At 41.5% G+C, this 22,783-nt stretch overlaps 1 protein-coding gene and 1 long non-coding RNA gene across 5 annotated transcripts in view; both read left to right on the top strand.

Annotated features, from left to right (window-relative positions):
• kcnip4a (potassium voltage-gated channel interacting protein 4a) overlaps positions 1-21,092 on the top strand; it is a 212,489-nt gene extending 191,397 nt beyond the window's left edge. For all 4 annotated transcript variants that reach the window (XM_042070070.1, XM_042070067.1, XM_042070068.1 and 1 more), the window contains exons 3-8: positions 11,644-11,713; positions 13,809-13,879; positions 15,047-15,154; positions 17,640-17,744; positions 17,851-17,913; positions 20,097-21,092. In XM_042070070.1, coding sequence (XP_041926004.1) covers positions 11,644-11,713; positions 13,809-13,879; positions 15,047-15,154; positions 17,640-17,744; positions 17,851-17,913; positions 20,097-20,144 — 465 coding nt within the window. In that variant the 3' untranslated portion in view covers positions 20,145-21,092. The remainder of the gene's footprint in view (positions 1-11,643; positions 11,714-13,808; positions 13,880-15,046; positions 15,155-17,639; positions 17,745-17,850; positions 17,914-20,096) is intronic.
• LOC121689848 lies at positions 7,936-10,236 on the top strand. Its single transcript, XR_006024885.1, has 5 exons — positions 7,936-8,299; positions 8,935-9,053; positions 9,165-9,303; positions 9,547-9,601; positions 9,710-10,236. It is a non-coding gene; the product is annotated as an uncharacterized LOC121689848 (long non-coding RNA).
• Positions 21,093-22,783: the final 1,691 nt, after the last annotated feature.

Raw genomic sequence — 22,783 nt, 5'->3', positions numbered from 1 at the left:
CTCAAACTACACACACACACACACACACACACAGGGACATAGTTCTACTCAAACTACACACATGTAAATGGCCACTCTGAAGCCCATGAGATCAGTGACTGCCGTAATGAATAACGAATGACATCATTTCCTGTGGGATTCTGCTTCCTGGCAGTGTTTCCCCGGCGATAACCGAGTTAGACAACGCTATAAAACCCTCAAAATGATTTTGCCCACATACACACATCATACCTACACACACACCACACCTACACACACACGCACACATACACACCATACCTACACACACACTCACACACCATACCTACATTCACACGCTATAAAACCCTCAAAGTGATTTACCGTCGCTGGTGCCGAGAGCTGCAATTTGTCTTCTAGAAATAGCCATATCTACACGTACACACACACAATATCTACTCTCACACACATACACATTACATTAAATTCCATTTGGCTGGCGCATTTTTAACCAAAGCGACTAACAACATGGTAAACAGTTTAAGTTTTCATGCAATTCTCTCAACAATTTTAGGACAATTTAAAAATGGTAGAGTACAGTAAGAATAAGTGCATAAGTGAGTGCTGTTTTTAACAGTTGAGTGTCAGTTCAAGACGGCTGGTAAGTGCTAGGATCAGCAAGACTTGTTGTAAGTGTTGCTATGAGAGGAGATGTTCTCTGAAGAGCTGGGTCTTCAGGAGTTTTTTGAAAATGGAGAGGGATGTCCCTGCCCTTGTAGGAACTGGCAGTGTGTTCCACCAACGAGGAACAACAGATGAGAAAAGTTTGGATTGGCTTGAGCGTACCGGTGGTAGAGCTAGGCTAGCTTGGGTTGGTTGTAGGGGGTTCACTCTTTATTACGACATCCCGTTATTACGACAACCCTCTACAGACGTTATTACGACATGCCTCTATTTAGACATGCCCCTACTCCAATTTTTTTTAGTACCACTATTCCGACATTACCAATCCTCATTTTCAGTTTATCTCTGCAGTTCCTGTATCCTATCAAATTCCAACATCCTAGATGCATGGATGAGCTGTAGTCATGTCATCTGCACCTGCAGCTACATCAACAATCCACCCGCCATCCACTCCAAACAATGTTTTTCCAATAATTGATATCGGCACACATTTCAGTCAAAACCTAGGTGATTTTGAACTGGCCATGTGAATAAATGTTACACATTATGTAAAACACAGGTAGCTCTCCTCATTTTATTCTCTAAGCTCTCAGGGGAAAACGGTCGGAAACTCCATGCATCAAACAAACTCTGTGCGTGCAGGCCACCTATATTAATTAATTAATGGCCGTCAATCAATGGGCAATTGCGCAAAGACGGGCGGAATTCTTATAACCTGACTCTCGCCAGATGAATTTCGTTTCGCCTAGCGAGAGTCAGGTTAGAATTCTTACGCTCCAGTAGCCTAAACTACTTCAGCGATCGTTCAAATAACCCCTCAGTGTCCATCAGGGTGTTCAAACTGGATGTGCGATATATTCAAGTTGCTTATATTGCATTTTAGAGGACAATGATAAAGCCATGTGCAACGCATTTTGGCTTGCCAGCAGGTTGAATAAACTCAATTTACTACACAATAATGTAGGCTAGGAATATATATTTTATATGTCATCCGTGCAGTTGTTGAATTGCACAGAACATGTCTGCATATTTATTTAGTCTTCTTTCTCTCGACTCTAGGCTAGCGCATGCATTATCATGGCCCTATAATTGTGCAAAGACAGGCGGGATATCCGACGCTCCTTTTACAGTAAACCACTTCACAACGAACGTTCAAATAACCCCCAGAGTTCAGTGTCCATCAGTCCCAACATTTAGAAACATAATCGAAAAGTCCAAGCATGAATTGGGTGTGTTTTGATTTTGAGAGAGACTGGAGAAGGGCCGTATGTCTCACAGCAACTGCGATAACCTTGTTTCTTGAAGGCTATCCTAACCTCCAAATCAGTGCCGGCGCTCCGCACACGCACATCACGCACTGCGCTTAGGGCACCAAGTGCCGGGGGGGCTACTAGTATTAATAACAAATAAAATATGTCTAAAGCATGTTAATATGCAAAAGCAATACAAAAGTAATAGGCCTAGACCAAATTAGTCGAGAAAAAGGTGAATCTCCTGTGCAGCCCTCTCTCCAGCCTCCCTATGGTGCCCCCTCCCCCACCTCCCAGTGGTCTGTTCGATTATTCCTCAATCCCAAATTTGGCAGACAGTAGACATCGCCTTGAAAAGGCACTAAGAGTCGGGGGCGGAAAAAAGAAGAGACAGCAGGATGATGCTCGCGCTTCACTTGCAGTTAATAAATAAAAAAAAGTTTTGTAGCCCTTGCGTGTATGCATGTCTATGCTTATGCCAGGTAATACTACTACCGTCAATACACTTTGTAACGTAAGCTCCTACTAGCCATGTTCATGTTCAAGAGTTAGGCCTACATTGCAAATGATTTGATGCTGGCTAGCTAGTTATTTTACGTTGTGGATATGGATATGGGTTATTGAATGCAATTCAACACTTTCCTTTAACGTTAGCAATCGGTGCATAAGACTAGCAGTCCTTCCTCAGGTTGCTAGCTAGCAATGCTATTTCTGATTATGCTTAATCTGGGTTTGCTATTTCTTTGAGCCATCAGAGATATAGTCAGGTAACGTTAGCCTATTAGCCTAGTTTGCTTTGCATTTCAGGACGTTTTTTTGGCGTTTGTTATTATGATCAAACGATCTAATTGTGTAGTGAAAAACGCTACAAGTGACACTTTCACAACGTAATGAAATGATGATTGGGAACAACTCTTGGTAACGTGAACTTTGGAAAAACCCTGCAACTGAACATGATATGATTTTGCCAAATTAGACAGCTTTAGATAAATTTACTAGTTGTTGTTCTATGCGGTCATTTCCAAGGGGTTCAGACTAGGCCAAGGGCGACATCTGTTGGTGAAACTGCAATTAGAAAAAAAAACTAACTAAGAAATTCGGAATGGTTTTTATTCCTTTGGTGGCTTGGGGGGGGGCACCACCAAGCATTTGTGCTTACAGTAGGGCACCCAAATGGCTAGCGCCGGCCCTGCTCCAAATATCCACATCTAATGAGGGTCGGCAACTATCTAATACCCAATACTATTTGCGTCGATATACATATTGTTGGAAAGTTTAGTTTATGGCCGTTCGTGTGAGTACAATAACTTCATTTTGTAAATTTTACCAAAACTACTGGTTTCGCCTTGCAGGGTCACATTTCATTTGTTGTCTTATCTTTTTTTATTCAAAACAATTCGTAGGTATCCATACTCAAGTCTAATTACCACCAGACACAAATAATCGTCACCTAGTTCTCTAATCAACTTTTTTAGCTCTTAAACACGGAAAATACACTGTTCAACGGAGCTGGTGTGTGTGAGGCGCACTCTTGTACTCCTTGAAACTCGACTAACCTTTCGGTTGAAGTTGTGCGTAGGCTATAATCCAATCCAATCCAGTTGCCCCTGTTATTTATCAATGTAGCCTTTTATTGTTTTTTGCCATGAATCATCTGAGCTGTGATGAAATCGAGTGTTGTTTAAAGTTGGGATTACTGTAGGCCTAGGCTATACCAGACATGTGGAATCGAGTCACATGACTTGGACTCGAGTCAGACTCGAGTCATGATTTTAATGACTTCAGACTTGACTTGATAAAATTCGGCATGACTTGCGACTCGACTTGGACTTGAATACTATTCACTTGAGACTTGACTCGGACTTTGCCTCTTTGACTTGTGATGACTTGACATGTCTCGAATCAAAAACTAAATTTCCTGATCGTGGACCAGTCACCCCACAGACGCTTTCCCGCGACAAAAAAAAAAAAAAAATAGCGGAGACAAGCGGCCAGAGGACAGTACAGTACTGCCGCTACCCCCACACGCGTTACGCACTGTGTGTAGGGCACCAAGAGACAGAGGAAGGACCAACATTTAGCCAATCACTAGTAGCTTTACTGCAAACTGATTTGCACTCTTGTTAGAGAACGTTTAATGTCAAAAAGCACCAACAGCATGTTACATAAAGTTGATACTTTTCGAGTCCTCTCCATTAAGATCCAACTTGAACTTATGCTAGCCTACTGCATTTAATTGAGAACGCATCCAAGCACGCACGAGAGGGAGAGAAAATGAGTAGGTTCCAGCTGGCTTGTCATTGTTGATGATGATTGATATCTTCTTTTAAATATAAGAAACATATAAAAGGAAATCGTGAAGGCAACAAATACGAGATTAGAGGAGATTGTGAATTATCCGGTTCTCACTAGCCTACTGTACTGTTATAAACTATGAGATCCAGGTCACTATGACATAGCTGCACTCACTGTGATTTGGAAAGTGGACAAGAATATTATGAAGAGTTGTCTTTGCCTTGTGTAATGGAACTGGTCTTAATAGTCTTGAAGTATTCAATAATTTATTTACATGAAGCACATGATATGCCGATTGAAATACATTTCACTCAGCTACTGTAGCTAGGTGGCTACTGGCTACAAGGCTCATAATTCACTTTTAATTGCAAACAGAAAATGTCAAGCAAGCATCATGTCATACATGCTTCTCTTTCCAAGGGAATGAAAGCTGTTTGTGCCAACTTAATATCATGCTTATCATTGTTAATATTGTGCTATACATGTGGCACAAACAATGTTTGAGTTTGTGGACTAGCCATAGGCTATATTTGAACGGAGCTGGTAAAAAAAGGATCATTATGAGAACGTGTGACACAATGGGCTTAAAGTGACAGTGCACCATTTACAAATGAGATAAACAGCATCAAATGTGTAGTATTTCTTAAGAAATGAATACTTTAAAACAAAATTACTGTCATTATTATCTTTTAAATAATATAAAAGTGTTGACCTTGGCTTCCCTTATGAGTCACCACTGCCAGACAGCCTAATAAATTGTTTGCAGGCAAATCTGTGGCCTAGCGCAGTGAACTGCCATCAGTCAAATTATTACTCATCCTTACAGTGGGCTCCGCAATTTGGAAAAACAATATATATATTTGCAGCTGTGCTGAGTGTTATGTAGCTATCCGTTTACAGATTACACAGGTATGCGCATGCATATGTCGTAAAAGATTACAAGACAGAAACATTGAACATATTTTAATCTGTATTTATAAACAAAAAATACTGTGGATTAGATGGAAGTGCTAAAATTATGATCGATAGTCTAATAATGGCATTATTAAGTGAAGAGTACCTGATGACTTGTTCAGGACTTGAAAAAGATTGGGACTTGGACTTGGACTCGACTTGGCTTTGATGTGACTTGGACTTGGACTCGACTTGCCCTTCTCTGTATTTACTTGGGACTTGACTTGGACTTGACTGCTAAGACTTGGGACTTACTTGTGACTTGCCAAACAGTGACTTGGTCCCACCTCTGGGCTATACTGCCCATATTGGAATAAAAAAATAAAGGCCCACCCTAGGCCTACTTCGCAATAGTCCACTCCGTTGAAAAATCCTGGCTACGCCACTCGTGTCGGAATGGCAGGACGTTTTAAAAAAGGTCAAGTGTCGCTACTCCGACAATGGAAAAAAAAATTGTCGCAGTAGTGGGACGCTTGAAAATTAATGTTAATGCCGCCACTTCGACAATTAGACGCCAATGTCTAAGTAGCGGCATGTCGGAATAGCTGCATGTAACCGGTTGTAGACCAGGCGGGCCGCCGCGTTCTGGATCATCTGAAGGGGTTTCACTGTGCAGGCTGGGAGACCTGTCAGGAGGCCGTTGCAGTAGTCAAGTCGTGAGATGACTATTGCCTGAACCAGGAGTTGGGTAGCAGATCATTTCTATGAGGTGTCCAGAACAACATACTAAAAGTCCTAAGAAATCCTAGTTGAGGAAATATGTTAAATTCTCATCAATCCAAGATGTGCGCCAAGAAGGCCAGGCAACAATACACCCCCAATGGGGCTATTTTATTCCTTTACTCCTATCAAAATTAAACATTACACAATGAAAGTACCCATGAAAGGTACAATTTTAATTTTAAAATACAAATACACTAATCGAATATGCCCAAATAGGCTTAATTCTTCCTTTACTCTTACCACAAAAACATAGTAAAAGTATATATGAAAATAACTGTTTTTGTATCACAAGTTTCTTTTGAAATGAATTTGAATATGCACATGGCTCCAAACTTATTGAATATGTCCTAATTTGCAGAAACACCATTCATATTAGTCTATGGGCTACTGTAGGAGGGGTCCACATGCATGCACCCCCCCCCCCCCCCACACACACACACTACTAGACTTCTTGTAGCCCTGGTCCCAGAGTTTAAGAAAAAATCATGTTAACAAAAAATAAACTCATTCCCACTGTACCTGGTAGACCACTAAGTAAATTTCCTATTGAAATGAATGGGATGTTATGGATTTACGTGAAGAGAGTGTATGCATAATACATTTTGGTCTGTAGCATGAAGGGAAAACTGATTTAACTATATAAACCATATATTTTCTGAAAGCTTAGACCCTCAGGATGTGATCCAATATGACATGAAACATGTCCCATCCTCCTCCTTAGTATGCTGCCCATGCATAACCCATGGGGTATTGGTAAATTATGTGTGTTCTGATATATTTTGGGCTGTACCATGAAGAGAAAACTAATTAAACCACCTAAACCTTGTCTGAAACCCTCAAGATGTGAACTAACATGGGTTTTGACATTTGTCACCCTCCTCATGACATGACAGCCCAAAAAGGTATTAGCCATATACTGTACACTATTTACCAATAGCCACATAAGAGAGAGACTGCCTGCTATTATACTTTCTTGCCCTCTACTGTACATAGCGACCCTATTTATATAAAACAGCTTTACTGTAGCTTTTGAACATCTATCCTTTTTCACTACACTTGGATTACAAGAAATGGAGAAACATCTATTCTACGTAATGCCTTGGTAACGTTATTAGGTTGGATTTTGGTGTGTGTGTGTGTGGTGGTGCTTAGCTAGCATACAGTAGGTCACTGTGTGTGTGTGTGTGTGTGTGTGTATGTGTGTGTGAGAGAGAGAGAGAGAGAGAGAGTGTGAGTGTGTGTGTGTGTGTTCATATTCATGCTGTGCGTGCGTGCAGGTGTGTGTGTATGTGTGTGGTGGTGCTTAGTTAGCATACAGTAGGCCACTGTGTGTGTGTGTGGTGGTGCTTAGCTAGCATAGGCCACCGTGTGTGTGTGTGTGTGTGTTCATATTCATGCTGTGTGTGCGTGCAGGTGTGTGTGTGGTGATGCTTAGCTATCATATGCCACCGTGTGTGTGTGTGCGTTTGCGTGTGTATACAAAAGCGTGTAAAATGATGAGCAGCTACATTAGAAGCGTGCTAGTGCTTAGCAAGGCATAGGCCACCGCTGATATCCATTAATCTGAGCTCTCCACAGTTTCCCCCCTCTCTCTCTCACACATACACACACCATACCTGTCAACATTTAGCTTTCCAAAAACGGGAGATTTTTTTTTCGGGGGGGGGATCAGTGTTTATACCGGATGTGTGTTTGCATATTTAATACGTTTCATACACGTGTTTCAACACTGCATTTCGGTCGTTGCTTTTACCTTACCATTACCTTACGCATGCCAGTTATGTATCCACCAGCTGCCTGCCTGCAGCCTACTTCCAAAACTCCAAAGCTGCTTCAGTGTATCAACTCAATAACAGTTTATGTGATGTGTTAATCAATTAAATTCCCAACAATTTCACAACAGCTAGTTCTGGAGTAGGCCATTCAACTAGCCCGCTTGCTTACGACGAGACTCCCCAGATAGCAAGCATAGTCGGCCCGATTCTGAGTGCTGGCAGTGTCGGCTGAGGTCCGAGTCGGCTGAAGCACAGTAAACACAGTCGGCACGATCCTGGCTGAGTGCTGCCGGAGTTTCAGGTCGGCTGAGGCACTGTCCCCTTGAATGGGCCGACACTGACACGCAGTAGTTGGGCTGATTACTGAGTGTCTTATTTGGCCCGATTGGGGTTTGATGGGCTACTGCCAGTTTTCGAATCAATCTGATGGATTTCATACAGTGTGTGGCCCGATACTTCAGGAACGAACACTGATCAGTATCGCGGCTGTTGGCGGCAAAAATGAAACATTTAGCGACAGCCGGACGCTAAACGTACATGGCCCAATTCTGTAAAGTGACTGTCGACCCATTACATGTGGAAGAGCCACGAGCAGAGCAACTGTTCTGTTTGAAACCAGCAGGACGGCGCGAAACTGTCTCGTTTTGGACACTGCCTGTGGTAAGTAACATGCAACTTTACCTTTACGAGTTACTGCATGTAAATCATTATGAATGTACGTAGGCTTATTATTGCAGACAAAGTTTAACAAGTAGCATAACAAGAATGGGTGTTTCAATCTAACCCCCTTGACGATGACGAAGCTATAGCGGTAACATACGTTATGATTTCTTAGCCTACTTTGTTGGCCTAATTAGCTGCTACCGTTAACGTCAGTGTTGGTGGTCAAAAACGTTCAGTGCTGTAACGTTAGCTATACTTGCATAATTATGTGGTTTTCAAAGAAAAGTGTGATCTAATCATTTTAGAAATAGCTTAACAGTTAACCAGTATTGCATGACTTAGAATATAGCGATTGGTAATTGGGCATTTCATCGTTATCTATCCAACTTCAGACACTAGGCAGGCAGGACTGAGACTGTATGCCTTAAGAGAGTGTGTGTGTGAGAGAGAGAGAGAGAGAGATGGTAGCAGGGTGGGTCCTGTCCTGGTCATGTAAAGCTCATCAAAATCTGTATTTTAAGGTCGTTCTGTATTTTGTACTGAGGGGTTGTTTATGATCATGTAATCATTTTGAGCACATATACTTCCATTAACCTAACGTTACTGTGACTTTTTTTAAATGTACACCTCAGAATCCAGGCCACACTGACCAGAGACCTGCCTGCACTCCTTTGGATGAAGAAGGCTACCCGTGTATACATGTGTGAACCATTTCTTGTGTTGGAAAAACAGGAGACCTGAAGAGCTCTTGGTAAGTTGTACATTGATTTAATAGAATAAGTAAAACGTTTTTGTTTAGATGAGCCAAATCATAGGAATCAGCTTTCATCTAGGCCTGTGTTTTGTGATGTGTCATTTTTAGATGCTTTTGGTTTGCCTCATCCATTATGTCAGCAAAGAACAGGAGTGGGCAGGAAACATGCGCTGTTGAAAACATGGCCAACCAACTGGAGCACCCACAAGGCTCTTGTGAAGGAAGTCCACAAGCCTTTGTGCTTCAGGTCTGTATGTGTTGACAAATATGTCTTGCTCTTGGTGATTGTCATTGGTAATATATCAGCATTTAACAATCACACAATGTCAATGCTGCCCAAAATAACTACCAGGGAGGTGTTACCAAGACAGCTGCAGAGTGGCAAGACTGGGCTTTAGTAATATTTTGTCAGACAGTAAAGGATACATAGTTTAATAATTTTTTTCTTTTCTTTTGAAATGACATGCTGTCCAGGCATCTCAAATTGAAGGATGGTTGGAAAGAACTCTTTGATCAACCCCCACAGAGAGCTGAGGTGGCTATCTGTGAGTATATTTGAGTGGACAAACAGAACTTCTCTGACAGATGACATGTTGAAATCTTGCTTTAGACCTCATAATGATCTTATAATATTCTTTTATACCTAAATGCAGTTTGGAGACACCCCCGGCTGGTAGTGCTGCTGAAACTGGTGGAGGCAACAATGAAGCGGCAACAGAAAGAGAAGGCAGGTGGCAAAGGTTGCTGCTATTGAAAAATACTTTGAGAGTGAGTGTGTGTGCATGTATGTAGCTGGGTAGGTCATGGTACATGGTACAAAAATACAGAATTTAAAGCACTTAACACTTAACTCACAACCCACAACTACTGACAATGGAATTACTCTTTTAGAGTGAGTGAGTGAGGGAGAGAGATATAATATTTCTGTAAATGTTTAATGTTAATTTAGAATCATTTATTTCTTTGAATCATTATACAGTTTTAAAATGTTTAATTGTTTGTGTTTTTGTATATGAAAGAAGTCGATTGTTGTAGATAAAAGTAGATTGTATATTTTAACTTGTTTAATTTCTAAAGTGTATATATGTAAAAGCTTGTATAATTTTTAAATGTTTGTTTTATTTGCAAGGTTTTGTTTGTCAAACTTGTTAATAAAAGTAGCTTGTGCTTTTAATTACTAGTTCTGGATTTGTGTTTATTTTCAAGTACTTTTGGTAGTTAATGGGCCACATGTGGCCCGGGGACCCAGCCGACACTCAGCCAACACTCAGTCAGATCAGTTTTATAGTGTGTGGGCCAGTACAGGCCCAGAGGCCCAGCCGACACTCAGCCAACACTCAGTTATATAGTGTGTGGGCCAGACCTGGGCCAACAGAAACAATAAGAGTCATTTCACAGTGTGTGGGCCACACCTGGGCCGACAGTTCCAATAAGAGTCATTTTACAGTGTGTGGTCCAGACCTGGGCCAACAGAAACAATGAGAGAGATTTTGCAGTGTGTGGGCCACATCTGGGCCAGAGGAAATTCTTTGTGTCAGTTATCAGTAACTGGGCCATTGTTGGGCCGGAGGCCCAGCCAGAACTGGGCCAACACTCACAAAACCCTGAGGCAAGGTAGTGGGCCAGAGGTGGGCCGGTCAAATTTTGCTATCTGGGTCAGGCTGCGCAGTCGGCACCCGCTTCCTTATTTGGGTTGCCAGGTTTTAGCCTATGACAAAACGGTTGAAATTGAAACTAAGTGATCGTGTATGTGTAGGGTGTATTTCATACACAATCTGGCAACCTGAATGGATCAATGATTTTAAAATGAAGTTTAATGGCCATGCAAATTACGGGAGTTTTCCGGGAGAAATAACAAAACGGGAGGGTGCAGGGAGATGACCTTGAAATACGGGAGAAACCCGGGAAAAACGGGAGTGTTGACGGGTATGACACACACACACACACACTTGCACTGATCTCCATCGTTATGAGTCTGAATGGACTGGGATTAGATTAGGGCCATGTGCTGCACATTAGAACACACACAGAAACACAGAGAGAGAGAGAGAGAGAGAGACACACACACACACACACCAGCTGTGCTGATGGAGTAATATCATACATCAATACACCACCTGCCTTACTGTATAATACCACGTGAGCAGATCTCCACCTGCCTTTTACTTCACAGATGTGTCTTACAAAAATAGAATATCGTGTAAAAGTTCCCACCTAAATTATTTTTAAAAAGTGAAGCTTTCATTATTCTAGATTCATTGTATTAATTAAGTGAAATATTTCAAGCCATTTTTGTTTTAACCATGATGATTACAGCTTACAGCTCATGAAACCCCCAAAATCAGTTTCTCAAAATGTTAGAACAAATATGTTATAGTACAGAAATGTCAACCTTGTGAAAAGAAATGAACTAATCAGACTAATCTGATTAATCTAATGTTTTGAGAAACTGATTTTGTCCCTTTTCTCTGGTCTGTTTCCAAAGTGAGTATTTGTGAAGTGAGTGTTTTGTATTTCTCCGTTCCGTTTCCAAAGTGAGTGTTTGTGAAGTGATCGTTTTGTATTTCTCCATCCTCATGTGTCTAAGGAGTGTCCCAGCGGCGTAGTCAACGAAGACACGTTTAAAGACATCTACTCACAGTTCTTTCCTCAAGGAGGTAAGTTGGGAAACCATGACATATACTTAAAGCTAACTCACTGCTAGGAAATGTGCTAACTATTTACAGATGTTGGGGGAAAGGGAAGCCAGCTGAACAGACGCTAACTCACTGTAAGGAAATATTTACTCACTGGTAGGACATATTCACAGATGCTAACTCACTGTAGCCTAAGGAAAGCCAGCTAAACAGCTAACTCACTGGTAGGACATATTCACAGACGCTAACTCACTGTAGCCTAAGGAAAGCCAGCTAAACAGCTAACTCACTGGTAGGACATATTCACAGACGCTAACTCACTGTAGCCTAAGGAAAGCCAGCTAAACAGCTAACTCACTGGTAGGACATATTCACAGACGCTAACTCACTGTAGCCTAAGGAAAGCCAGCTAAACAGCTAACTCACTGGTAGGACATATTCACAGACGCTAACTCACTGTAGCCTAAGGAAAGCCAGCTAAACAGCTAACTCACTGGTAGGACATATTCACAGACGCTAACTCACTGTAGCCTAAGGAAAGCCAGCTAAACAGCTAACTCACTGGTAGGACATATTCACAGACGCTAACTCACTGTACGGAAAGCCAGCTAAACAGCTAACTCACTGGTGGAACATATTTACAGATGCTAACTAATTGTAAGGAAAGCCAGCTGAATAATGGCTAAATCACTGGACATATATATACAGATGCTAATTCACTATAAGGAAAGAAAGCTGAACAACTGCTAACTTACTGGTAGGGAATATTTAAAGATGCTAATTCACTATAAGGAAAGAAAGCTGAACAAATGCTAACTTACTGGTAGGAAGATGAGTCTTAGCCTACAGATGTGTACCCAGATATTTCTGAGCTGCTGTTCTCTCGTGTGATTATCTGAAGTACACTTGTGACATGTTAGATTTCACACTTAAGCTGCACTATAGATTTAGTCTATTGCAGAGTTTAATTTTATTTTATTCTGACTGAAGGCACCATGATAGAGGCTGGGCGATATGGCTGAAAACTGTATCACAATATAAGTATTTCATATCAGTCGATAATTATTGATTTAAAAAAAAAAAAATCTATTTCAGATAAGGACCAGAAGGTGAAAAAAGTTCAATTTAAACACTTTTATTTTAAACTTAACCTTCCTCTGATTTGAATCACCTCAGTTATCAATCAAAGCAAACAGGGAAAAGAAATAGCAACACAATCATGACAAACACTCAAATAAATAAATGTGCACATAAGTCTGAATGAAAAGCAGCACTGGTTGAAGCCTGGAAATATTGTAAACAAAGTAGCTTAATTTGCTAGTTTATCATAGTCTACTGGTTAGACTGTTCAGTTTCCCCACGTGTTTAAATTTCAAATGAATACTTTTTCTCCTTGGGACAGGCCCGTTTGAGTCTTGGAAAATACTTTTCCATTTGCATCGGGATTTAGATGATTAGAATTTAGCAGTCAATTTGAATGCAACAGTTTTGAACAAATTCGTGCAATGTGCTAATGATGCTATGACGGATTTAATAGCCAGTCGTCTTGCACGATTGTAAATGTTTGGATTACATGTGCATGAGGAGGGATGCGCCTGTTGAGAGAGAGAGAGAGAGAGAGAGCACGGGGCAAGGACTCATTGAGAGTCTGTGTTGAGGTAGGCCTACTTCTATCGCCTACTCTGGTAGAGTTGCTGTGAAAAGCTGGCAATATCGCCATAGTTACTAGCCTCTTTCAGAGACAGGGAACAAAAGCTGTTCCCTGCCAGACACAAAAGCATCTCTCTCTCTCTTTCTCTGTATGTCAGACACAAAAGCATCTCTCTCTCTGTGTATGTCAGACACAAAAGCATCTTTCTCTCTCTCTCACAAAAGCATGTTGCTTTTAAGTGCTTACGCTCATTTAGGCTCCAAACGAGTGTCCTTTCAACTCTATTCTTAGGTACAAAAGAAGCCGATTCTAATGTGCTTACTTTTACGGCCTTTATTCAGATACAAAGGCACTAACTCCGAAAGGTCTTCCTTAGTCAGGCTTCTCAGACGTTGGATTATGTGTGTGTCTGTGTGTGTGTGTGTGTGTGTGACATCTCTGTGTCTGTGTGTGTGCGTGTTTCAGATGCCTCCATGTATGCGCACTTCCTCTTTAATGCCTTTGACTCGGATCACAATGGCTGTGTGAGCTTTGAGGTAAGTGAAATACATAAGTGCACACACACACACACACATAAATAATCACATAGGCACCAATGTTGGGCAAGTTACTTCAAAAGCGTAATGCATTATTTATTACTTGTTACTGTCGTCTCAAAGTAATTTGTTACATTACAATATTACTGTCTTTGAATTGTAAGGCATTACACTACATTTACATTACTTTCACCAAAATAACAGGAAATATGGATTTGGTGTTCTCAATGGATCTTCATGTGTTCAATGTAGCTCATTACACGGCAAGAGGTGATGTGGTATGGCATAATGACTGAGCTAGGCTTAAGGCTAACAAAAAAAAACAATATAATGGTTGCAGTTATGGCTCATGGGACAATGTAGGCCCCAAAGGCCAAAGGTCACTCACAACTTAATATAGTAAAATATAGCCATAGTGAAATTGTATGTTGACTTTAAATGGTTCTCCTCATTGCTGGTTGCCTTTCCTTCTGCTTACAGTGGTGTAGACTATGCATATAGTTTGAGAATAATGGCTATGATCTTTGTCTGTAAAAGAAACATTTTAGTTATTCTCACTGCTTGAAATGAGAAGTATAGCCTAACCATTTTAGATCTGTTGCATGAATGGCAGAGATAACTCAAATTCCCTTTCTACAGTCATCTAAACAAGGCAATCAAATTCCAGGACCAGCATAGATGACTTTTTTTAATTCTTGGATAATCTTCTCTGGTGCCAATTGAGCATTTCTCAATTTTGGATTAAAAAGCAAAGTAACTTCCGTTACTGAGAATTGTACCGAGTAAAATATTACTGAAATTGCATTGGTAATGCCTTACATTACTGCATTACAGCAAAAAGCAATGCATTACTGTAATTACATTACTGCATTACAGCAAAAAGCAATGCATTACTGTAATTACATTACTTTTTTAATGCATTACTGTAATGACATCACTTTTTTAACGCATTACTCCCAACTGATTCCCCCACACACATAAATAATCACACAGGCACACACACACATGAACACATACAAAATTATGAATACACTCTCTGTTGAGGGGTGTATGTATGTGATGTACTTTAATCCTGTGTGTGTGTGTGTGTGTATTCGTGTGTGTGTGCACATTCATGTGTGTGTGTGCGCATTCATGTGTGTGTGTATTCGTGTGTGTGTTTTGCAGGACTTTGTCTTGGGCCTGTCTGTACTCCTGCGTGGTTCGGTCCAAGAGAAACTCAACTGGGCTTTCAACCTGTACGACATCAACAAGGACGGCTACATCACTAAAGAGGTTTGTACACACACACACACACACACTGGGCTTTTAACCTGTACGACATCAACAAGGATGGCTACATCACTAAAGAGGTTTGTACACACACACACACACACACACACACACACACTGGGCTTTCAGCCTGTACAACATCAACAAGGACGGCTACATCACTAAAGAGGTTTGTACATGTACACACACACACACGGGGCTTTCAACCTGTACGATATCAACAAGGACGGCTACATCACTAAAGAGATTTGTACACACACACACACACACACACACACACACACACACACACACTGGGCTTTCAACCTGTACGACATCAACAAGGACGGCTACATCACTAAAGAGGTTTGTACACACACACACACACACACACACACACACACTGGGCTTTCAGCCTGTACAACATCAACAAGGACGGCTACATCACTAAAGAGGTTTGTACACACACACACACACACACACACACTGGACTTTCAGCCTGTACAACATCAACAAGGACGGCTACATCACTAAAGAGGTTTGTACATGTACACACACACACACGGGGCTTTCAACCTGTACGATATCAACAAGGACGGCTACATCACTAAAGAGATTTGTACACACACACACACACACACACACACACACTGGGCTTTCAACCTGTACGACATCAACAAGGACGGCTACATCACTAAAGAGGTTTGTACACACACACACACACACACACTGGGCTTTCAACCTGTACGACATCAACAAGGACGGCTACATCACTAAAGAGGTTTGTACACACACACACACACACACACACACACACACACACACACACACACACACACACACACTGGGCCTTCAACCTGTACAACATCAACAAGGACGGCTACATCACTAACAGGGCTTTGAACCGATTTTTTTTTCCAATCGGTTCGTTCCGAACAGAAACAGAATTATAACGTTTCCAGTTATGAGTTCCACCAATAAATTGACGTTCCCGAACCGGTTAGAACAAAAAAATACTGTTCCCGGAACGGTTAATTTCGTTCCTGTCAGCTGTTTAATGCTATAGAATTATGTCACATCTTTCTCATCCAGCTTAAACCAAATGTAATAATATTACAACCATTATTAAATAATAATAATTATATTATTATTAATAATAATAATAATAATAATAATAATAATAATTAAATAGGCCTACAATTATTTCAAATGTGTAGTTTATTGTTAAAAGAGAAAATTTCCACACAAACGTAACAACATTATTAAGACACGTGGTTATGCCACTCGGGCAACAACAAATTCCAACTGTCGGGGGGAAAGGCCATCCAGTAGGCCTACTCATACCGTAACAAGCCATCTGTGCATTAGGCAAACAGAGGTGTTGGTGCCATTTAGCCAAATGTTCGCTAGTCCATCATTAACGTGGAGTCGACAAATATAGCTATTGTGTTTGGAATGAGCGTTTTAATTAACGATGGATCGTAATTTACCTCTTATTTAAGATGTGGAGTGGAGACTTTGTAATCCACCGCTCTCTCTCCATTCAGTCAGCGAATGTCTGATGTGATGTCACACAGGAAGTGAACCTTCCTCGCATGATGTCAAGCAGTCATGGTAACGTGCGCAGGAAAATAATTACTTTTTTTTTTTTTTTTAGGCAACGAAAACTTTGGGGAACGAAATAAAACCGGTATTAACCAGTTACCATTATTTTTAAATAAGTGTTCCTGTTCCAGAACATAAAAAATAATAACGTTTCCGGTTTCGTTTCTGTTCCCTGTAAAATACAAAAAGTTCCCGGTTTTCGTTTTCGTTCCTTGAACCGGTTCAAAGCCCTGATCACTAAAGATGATGTCACGTGTGTGTGTGTGAGGTAATTATAGACCAGACAATATTGAATAAAGACCACATATAAGAAAATGGACAACATATCCACATCAGTCCCTATCAACACAACTGTTTTTTATAGGTCAGGATTATTAGGCTCTAAAACAGATTGTCAACATTATAGAGCTAATAAGCTTCAGTTTGCACTTTTAGGAACACATTGGATCAAATTTACATAGACATTAAAGATGGGTCGCTATCCAAAACGTGTCTTGCGAGTGTGGCTATGTCTGTTTTTTGGGTTGCTATCCAAAACGTGTCTTGCGAGCATGGTTATGTCTAAAGATGGGTCGCTATCCAAAACGTGTCGTGCAAGCATGGCTATGTCTAAAGATGGGTCGCTATCAAAAACGTGTCTTGTGAGCATGGTTATGTCTAAAGATGGGTCGCTATCCAAAACGTGTCGTGCAAGCATGGCTATGTCTAAAGATGGGTCACTATCCAAAACGTGTCTTGCGAGTGTGGCTGTCTGTTTTTTTTGTCGCTATCCAAAACGTGTCGTGCAATCGTGGCTATGTCTGTTTTTTGCTGCATGCGTGAAGGCCAACGTCAGCATTTTTTTTTCAAGGTTGGCAGGTCTATGATATGATGTCACGTGTGTGTGTGTGTGTGTGTGTGGCAGGAGATGCTGGACATCATGAGGGCCATCTATGACATGATGGGGAAGTGGACGTACCCCCTGCTCAAGGAGGAGACCCCCAGGCAGCACGTGGACATATTCTTCCAGGTCACCTCTCACCTTTGACCCCTAGAGTTCATCTTTCCTTTTACAAACACACACACAGATGGCCCGCATGTTTTGATAATGTTGTTGTTTGCCATTCTTTGTACAGAAAATGGACAAGAACCGTGACGGCGTGGTGACCATCGATGAGTTTATCGACTGCTGCCAAAACGTGCGTTTACATTACATTACATTACATTACATTACATTTGGCTGACGCTTTTTTAACCAAAGCGACTAACAACATGGTAAACAGTAAGTTTTAGAACAATTCTCACAATTTTAGGACAGTTTAAAAAAACATTAGAGTACAGTAAGAATAAGTGCGTCGGTGAGTGCTGTTTTTAACAGTTACTTGTCAGTTTAAAACGGCTGGTGAGTGCTAGGATCAGTAAGACTTGTTGTAAGTGTTGCTATGAGAGTAGATGTTCTCTAAAGAGCTGGGTCTTCAGGAGTTTTTTGAAAGTGGAAAAGGATGTCCCTGCCCTTGTAGGAACTGGCAGTGTGTTCCACCAACGAGGAACAACAGATGAGAAAAGTTTGGATTGGCTTGAGCGTATCGGTGGTAGAGCTAGACGTCGTTCGTCAGAGGAGTGCAGCGGTCTGGAGGTAGTGTAAGTCTGTATGAGGGCATTCAAGTAGGTGGGAGCAGAACCGGAGACTACTTTGTAGGCAAGCGTTAGAGACTTGAATTTGATGCGGGCCGCCATAGGTAGCCAGTGTAGCTGGATGAGCAGCGGGGTAACGTGCCCTTTTGGGTTGGTTGTAGACCAGGCGCGCCGCCGCGTTCTGGATCATCTGAAGTGGTTTCACTGCGCAGGCTGGGAGACCGGTCAGGAGGGCATTGCAGTAGTCGAGTCGTGAGATGACTATTGCCTGAACCAGAAGTTGGGTAGCATCTTGAGTCAAGTAAGTCCTGATTTTCCGTATGTTGTAGAGTGCGAAACGGCATGACCGGGTGACTGAGGCAACATGATCTGAGAAGTTTAGTTGGTTGTCAAGAACAACTCCTAGATTTCTTGCAGTCCTGGTCGGTGAAACAGACAGGGAGTCAAATTTGATGTTGATGTTGTGGTGTATGGTAGGTTTACACACACACACACACACACACACACACTTGCCAAAACGTACGTTTACATACACACACGTTTGCCAAAATGTACGTTAACACACACACACACACACACACACACACACACGTTTGTCAAAACGTATGTTTATACACGCACACGTCTGCGAAAACGTACTGTATGTTTTCACACACACACACACACACGTCTGCCAAAATGTATGTTTACACACACATGCACACACACATACACACACACACACACGTCAGCCTGATGAGGGCGTGGCTGCTTTGTTGGTGGTATTTTCTGCAGCTCAATCTCAATAATCTAGAACAGAACAGGGGTCGGCAAGTACCCTTGGCCACCGGCTAAACTGTGTACACTAGCCTATTCTAATTACTAATTTGGATAAAGTCTCTTACTTTTTTTCTTAAATATTTGGTTGACCAACCTTCTGATATTGACAATGTTTCAATGTTTATTGTTTTAAAACAAGAAATATTAACGTGCAGAGTGAAAAGTGAACTACAGATGCTAACAGGGAGAGTGAGGAGCGAACTACAGGAGTTAGCGTAGCCTAGCCTACTGCAGGAGTTAGCGTAGCCTAGCCTACTATAGGAATTAATTGGGAGAGTGTGGAGCGAACTACAGGAGTTAGCTGGGAGAGTGAGGAGTGAACTACAGGAGTTAGCGTAGCTTAGCCTACTGCAGGAGTTAGCGTAGCCTAGCCTACTATAGGAATTAACTGGGAGAGTGTGGAGCGGACTACAGGAGTTAGCGTAGCTTAGCCTACTGCAGGAGTTAGCGCAGCCTAGCCTACTATAGGAATTAACTGGGAGAGTGTGGAGCGGACTACAGGAGTTAGCGTAGCTTAGCCTACTATAGGAATTAACTGGGAGAGTGTGGAGCGGACTACAGGAGTTAGCGTAGCCTAGCCTACTATAGGTCAAGGTGGCCTATCCGCTCCTGACAAGGTGGCCTAAGCGCTCCGGATAGAGGCACTAAAGCGCAACATTGAAGTTCTGGCAGATGGCTATGGGTGCTATGCATTGGTTTAAGCACCCATGGTGTGATTGGTGAATAGGCTATTTGTAAATTGATATTTAAAAAAAAAAAATGTTTTAAAAAAAATCGGACCAAAATCGGGGCCAAATAATATTACTGGCGGGCCACCTGTTGCCGACCCCTGATCTAGAATATCTGAAATACACAAATAATGAATCTGTGTGTGCTTGTGTGTGTGTGTGCGTGCCTGTTTGTGTGTGTGTGTGCTTTATTTCCACAGGATGAGAACATCATGAAGTCGATGCAGCTCTTTGAAAACGTCATTTAGATCCTCATGGACATAAACCTGCAGTGGCTGGAATGCCTGGACACACACACACACACACACACACACACACAAATACACACACACACACAAATACAAACACACTCTCACACTCAACACGCACACACACACAGACTCACACACACACACAGACCCACATACAGACTCACCCACACTCACACATTCCCCATCCTCATGGACATAAAACTGCAGTGGCTGGAACCCCTGGACAAAACACACCTGGAAACTATGCACACACACACACACTCATACACACTCATACAGACACCCACACACATACAGACACACACACTCACTCACACAGACACCCACACACACACACTCACACTCATAGAGACTGTCAAGAGTAGGTGTGTCGGGCGGTTGTGAGGTAGATGGAACAGCACTCAGAAATTCAAGGTGGAAGATGGGATTTTATTAATCCCCAAAATAAGGCCAACATAAGGCAATGATAACATAAGTTAATGTGAATAAAGCACTAAGGAAAAATAAAATACTTCTCAATAAAGAAAGAAAAACAAAAGACTTGATAGTCAAAACAATACAATATACAAAAATATTCGAATAATAAGATGAGCGCAATGGACTATACAGCTAGTCACTTGGGCTACACACATGAGACGAGCTCTCAAGACTTACGCCTATTCAAATGGCAGTTCTCCCCCCCAAGCACCTGCAGGCATGGCTTTAAATAGGGCCTGATTGCACTCCTGTAATTGGATCAAACCAATGCATCATAGCAGCACAGGGGTGTATCAGGATACCCACAGAAACAAGCTAATACAGCCAATAATCAGTCCCTCCAGGAATTTGCGATGTTGCGATCGTAACAATTAACGCAAATTCAGCAAATCCTTGTGAATTCTGGGCGACCTCGCAATTTTGTCCAAACACTGCAACTTTTTCGCAAATTTGACAAATCATGGTTTCCCTGTGAAATTTCACCTACCACAACAGTCCCTTGCGCAGAATATTGACTCAGATGCCACACTCACTTCTGCAGACACCAGAGACTGCCCTATAACTTGTTCACTCACTTCTGCAGACACCAGACACTGCCCTATAACTTGTTCACTCACCTCTGCAGACACCAGAGACTGCCCTATAACTTGTTCACTCACTTCTGCAGACACTGCCCTTGTTCACTCTGCAGTTTTGATGACAATAAATGGAAGGCTAACGTTAATGATCTGCTTTACTTGCATCTCTCAACCTGGTGTTGGTAACCTGCCTAGGCAATGAAAGTAAGTTAATTAAGGCCTACTTGGTTTACTGACATTTGAGTAGGCTATAATATGCAACCCATTGGCAAACGTTTACACCTGGAGATGTCCTTTTAGCTCGTGTCATTTTTGCTAGCTTGTGGGCTCAGTTTGTGTAGTGCTAAAATCATAGAAATTAATAACATTGTAATACATTTACCTCTTCTATGATCCAAGAATGATTTCATACGAGTTATTTTTTAACATTTATTTTAACTAATGACATAGAAAACATCCCGAATTCCATCCACATATCGTAATGCACTATGCAAAAAGTGATTTCCAGTCATAGCCGAACACAGTGAGATGCAAGCGTTCCAATCCACTTAGATATGTTATTACGCTACTCTCACGTCCTTAAAGTGGCAGGCAGTCAATTAGACTTACACACCACCAATGTAATAACATTAAAGAAAAGTGTGGTCTAATAGTTATGAAATTACTAGATACTTAGTTGGCTATTAGTAATTATATTAGATATTATCATATATTTTTAACAATTCATATTCTTTACACAAATAAAGTAGGCCTACTTTGATTTTCTGTAACCCTTACTATTTACCTTTACTTATCCTTTTTAATAAGCATCAAGATGATCAGTGTGATTTTGGTCTTACTAACCTTAATTGCCCTCAATTAAAAAATAATTTTAAATAAATCGCAAGTATTTTTGCAATTTTCCCTTTCTCTCGCAATTTCTTTGCAACAAACAGCTAAAAACACCGCAACTTCCATCGCAATTTTTTAGAAAAATTGTCGTGAAATCAGGCATTTTAGATCGCAACAATCTCAAAAAATCCTCGCGAAATCCTGAAGGGACTGAATAAATAAGTCTACGCATGTAGACAAGTATTAGGATGGCATGGTGTCTCTGGGGTCATGGGTTAGCGTTAGGGTGGCATGGGTTAGTGTTAGGATGGCATGGGTTAGAGTTTGGGTGGCATGGGTTAGCGTTAGGGTGGCATGGTGACTCTGGGGTGCAGTCTGAGTTCTGTGCAGCGATGCCTCCCCTGGACCAACAGGCTCCACACACACACATACACTCAACCAACCACACACACACACACACTCCACCACACACATACATTCTCACGGTCCTGACTGAGCTACAGTGTCACACAGTCTCCTGTGTGTCTTACATTCATACATCATCTTACGGAGTTTCACATTCTCCATGTGAGATGTGTGTTTAGTATCATTCATACATCATCTAACTGCATTTCATTCTCCATGTGAGATGGGTGTTTAGTATCATTCCCCCAGAAAAGCCAATGTCCTCAGCTGCACCCACTACGTGAGGTGTGCTGGTGTGTGTGTGTGTTTCCCCGCTGTGAGGCACAGCAGGAGGCCCTCATTAAA

Source organism: Alosa sapidissima, chromosome 18, assembly GCF_018492685.1.
Source record: "Alosa sapidissima isolate fAloSap1 chromosome 18, fAloSap1.pri, whole genome shotgun sequence".
In the NCBI taxonomy this organism is placed as follows: domain Eukaryota; kingdom Metazoa; phylum Chordata; class Actinopteri; order Clupeiformes; family Clupeidae; genus Alosa; species Alosa sapidissima.
The sequence above is the reverse complement of the archived record's forward strand: the minus strand, read 5'-3'. Positions and strand labels throughout refer to the sequence as shown.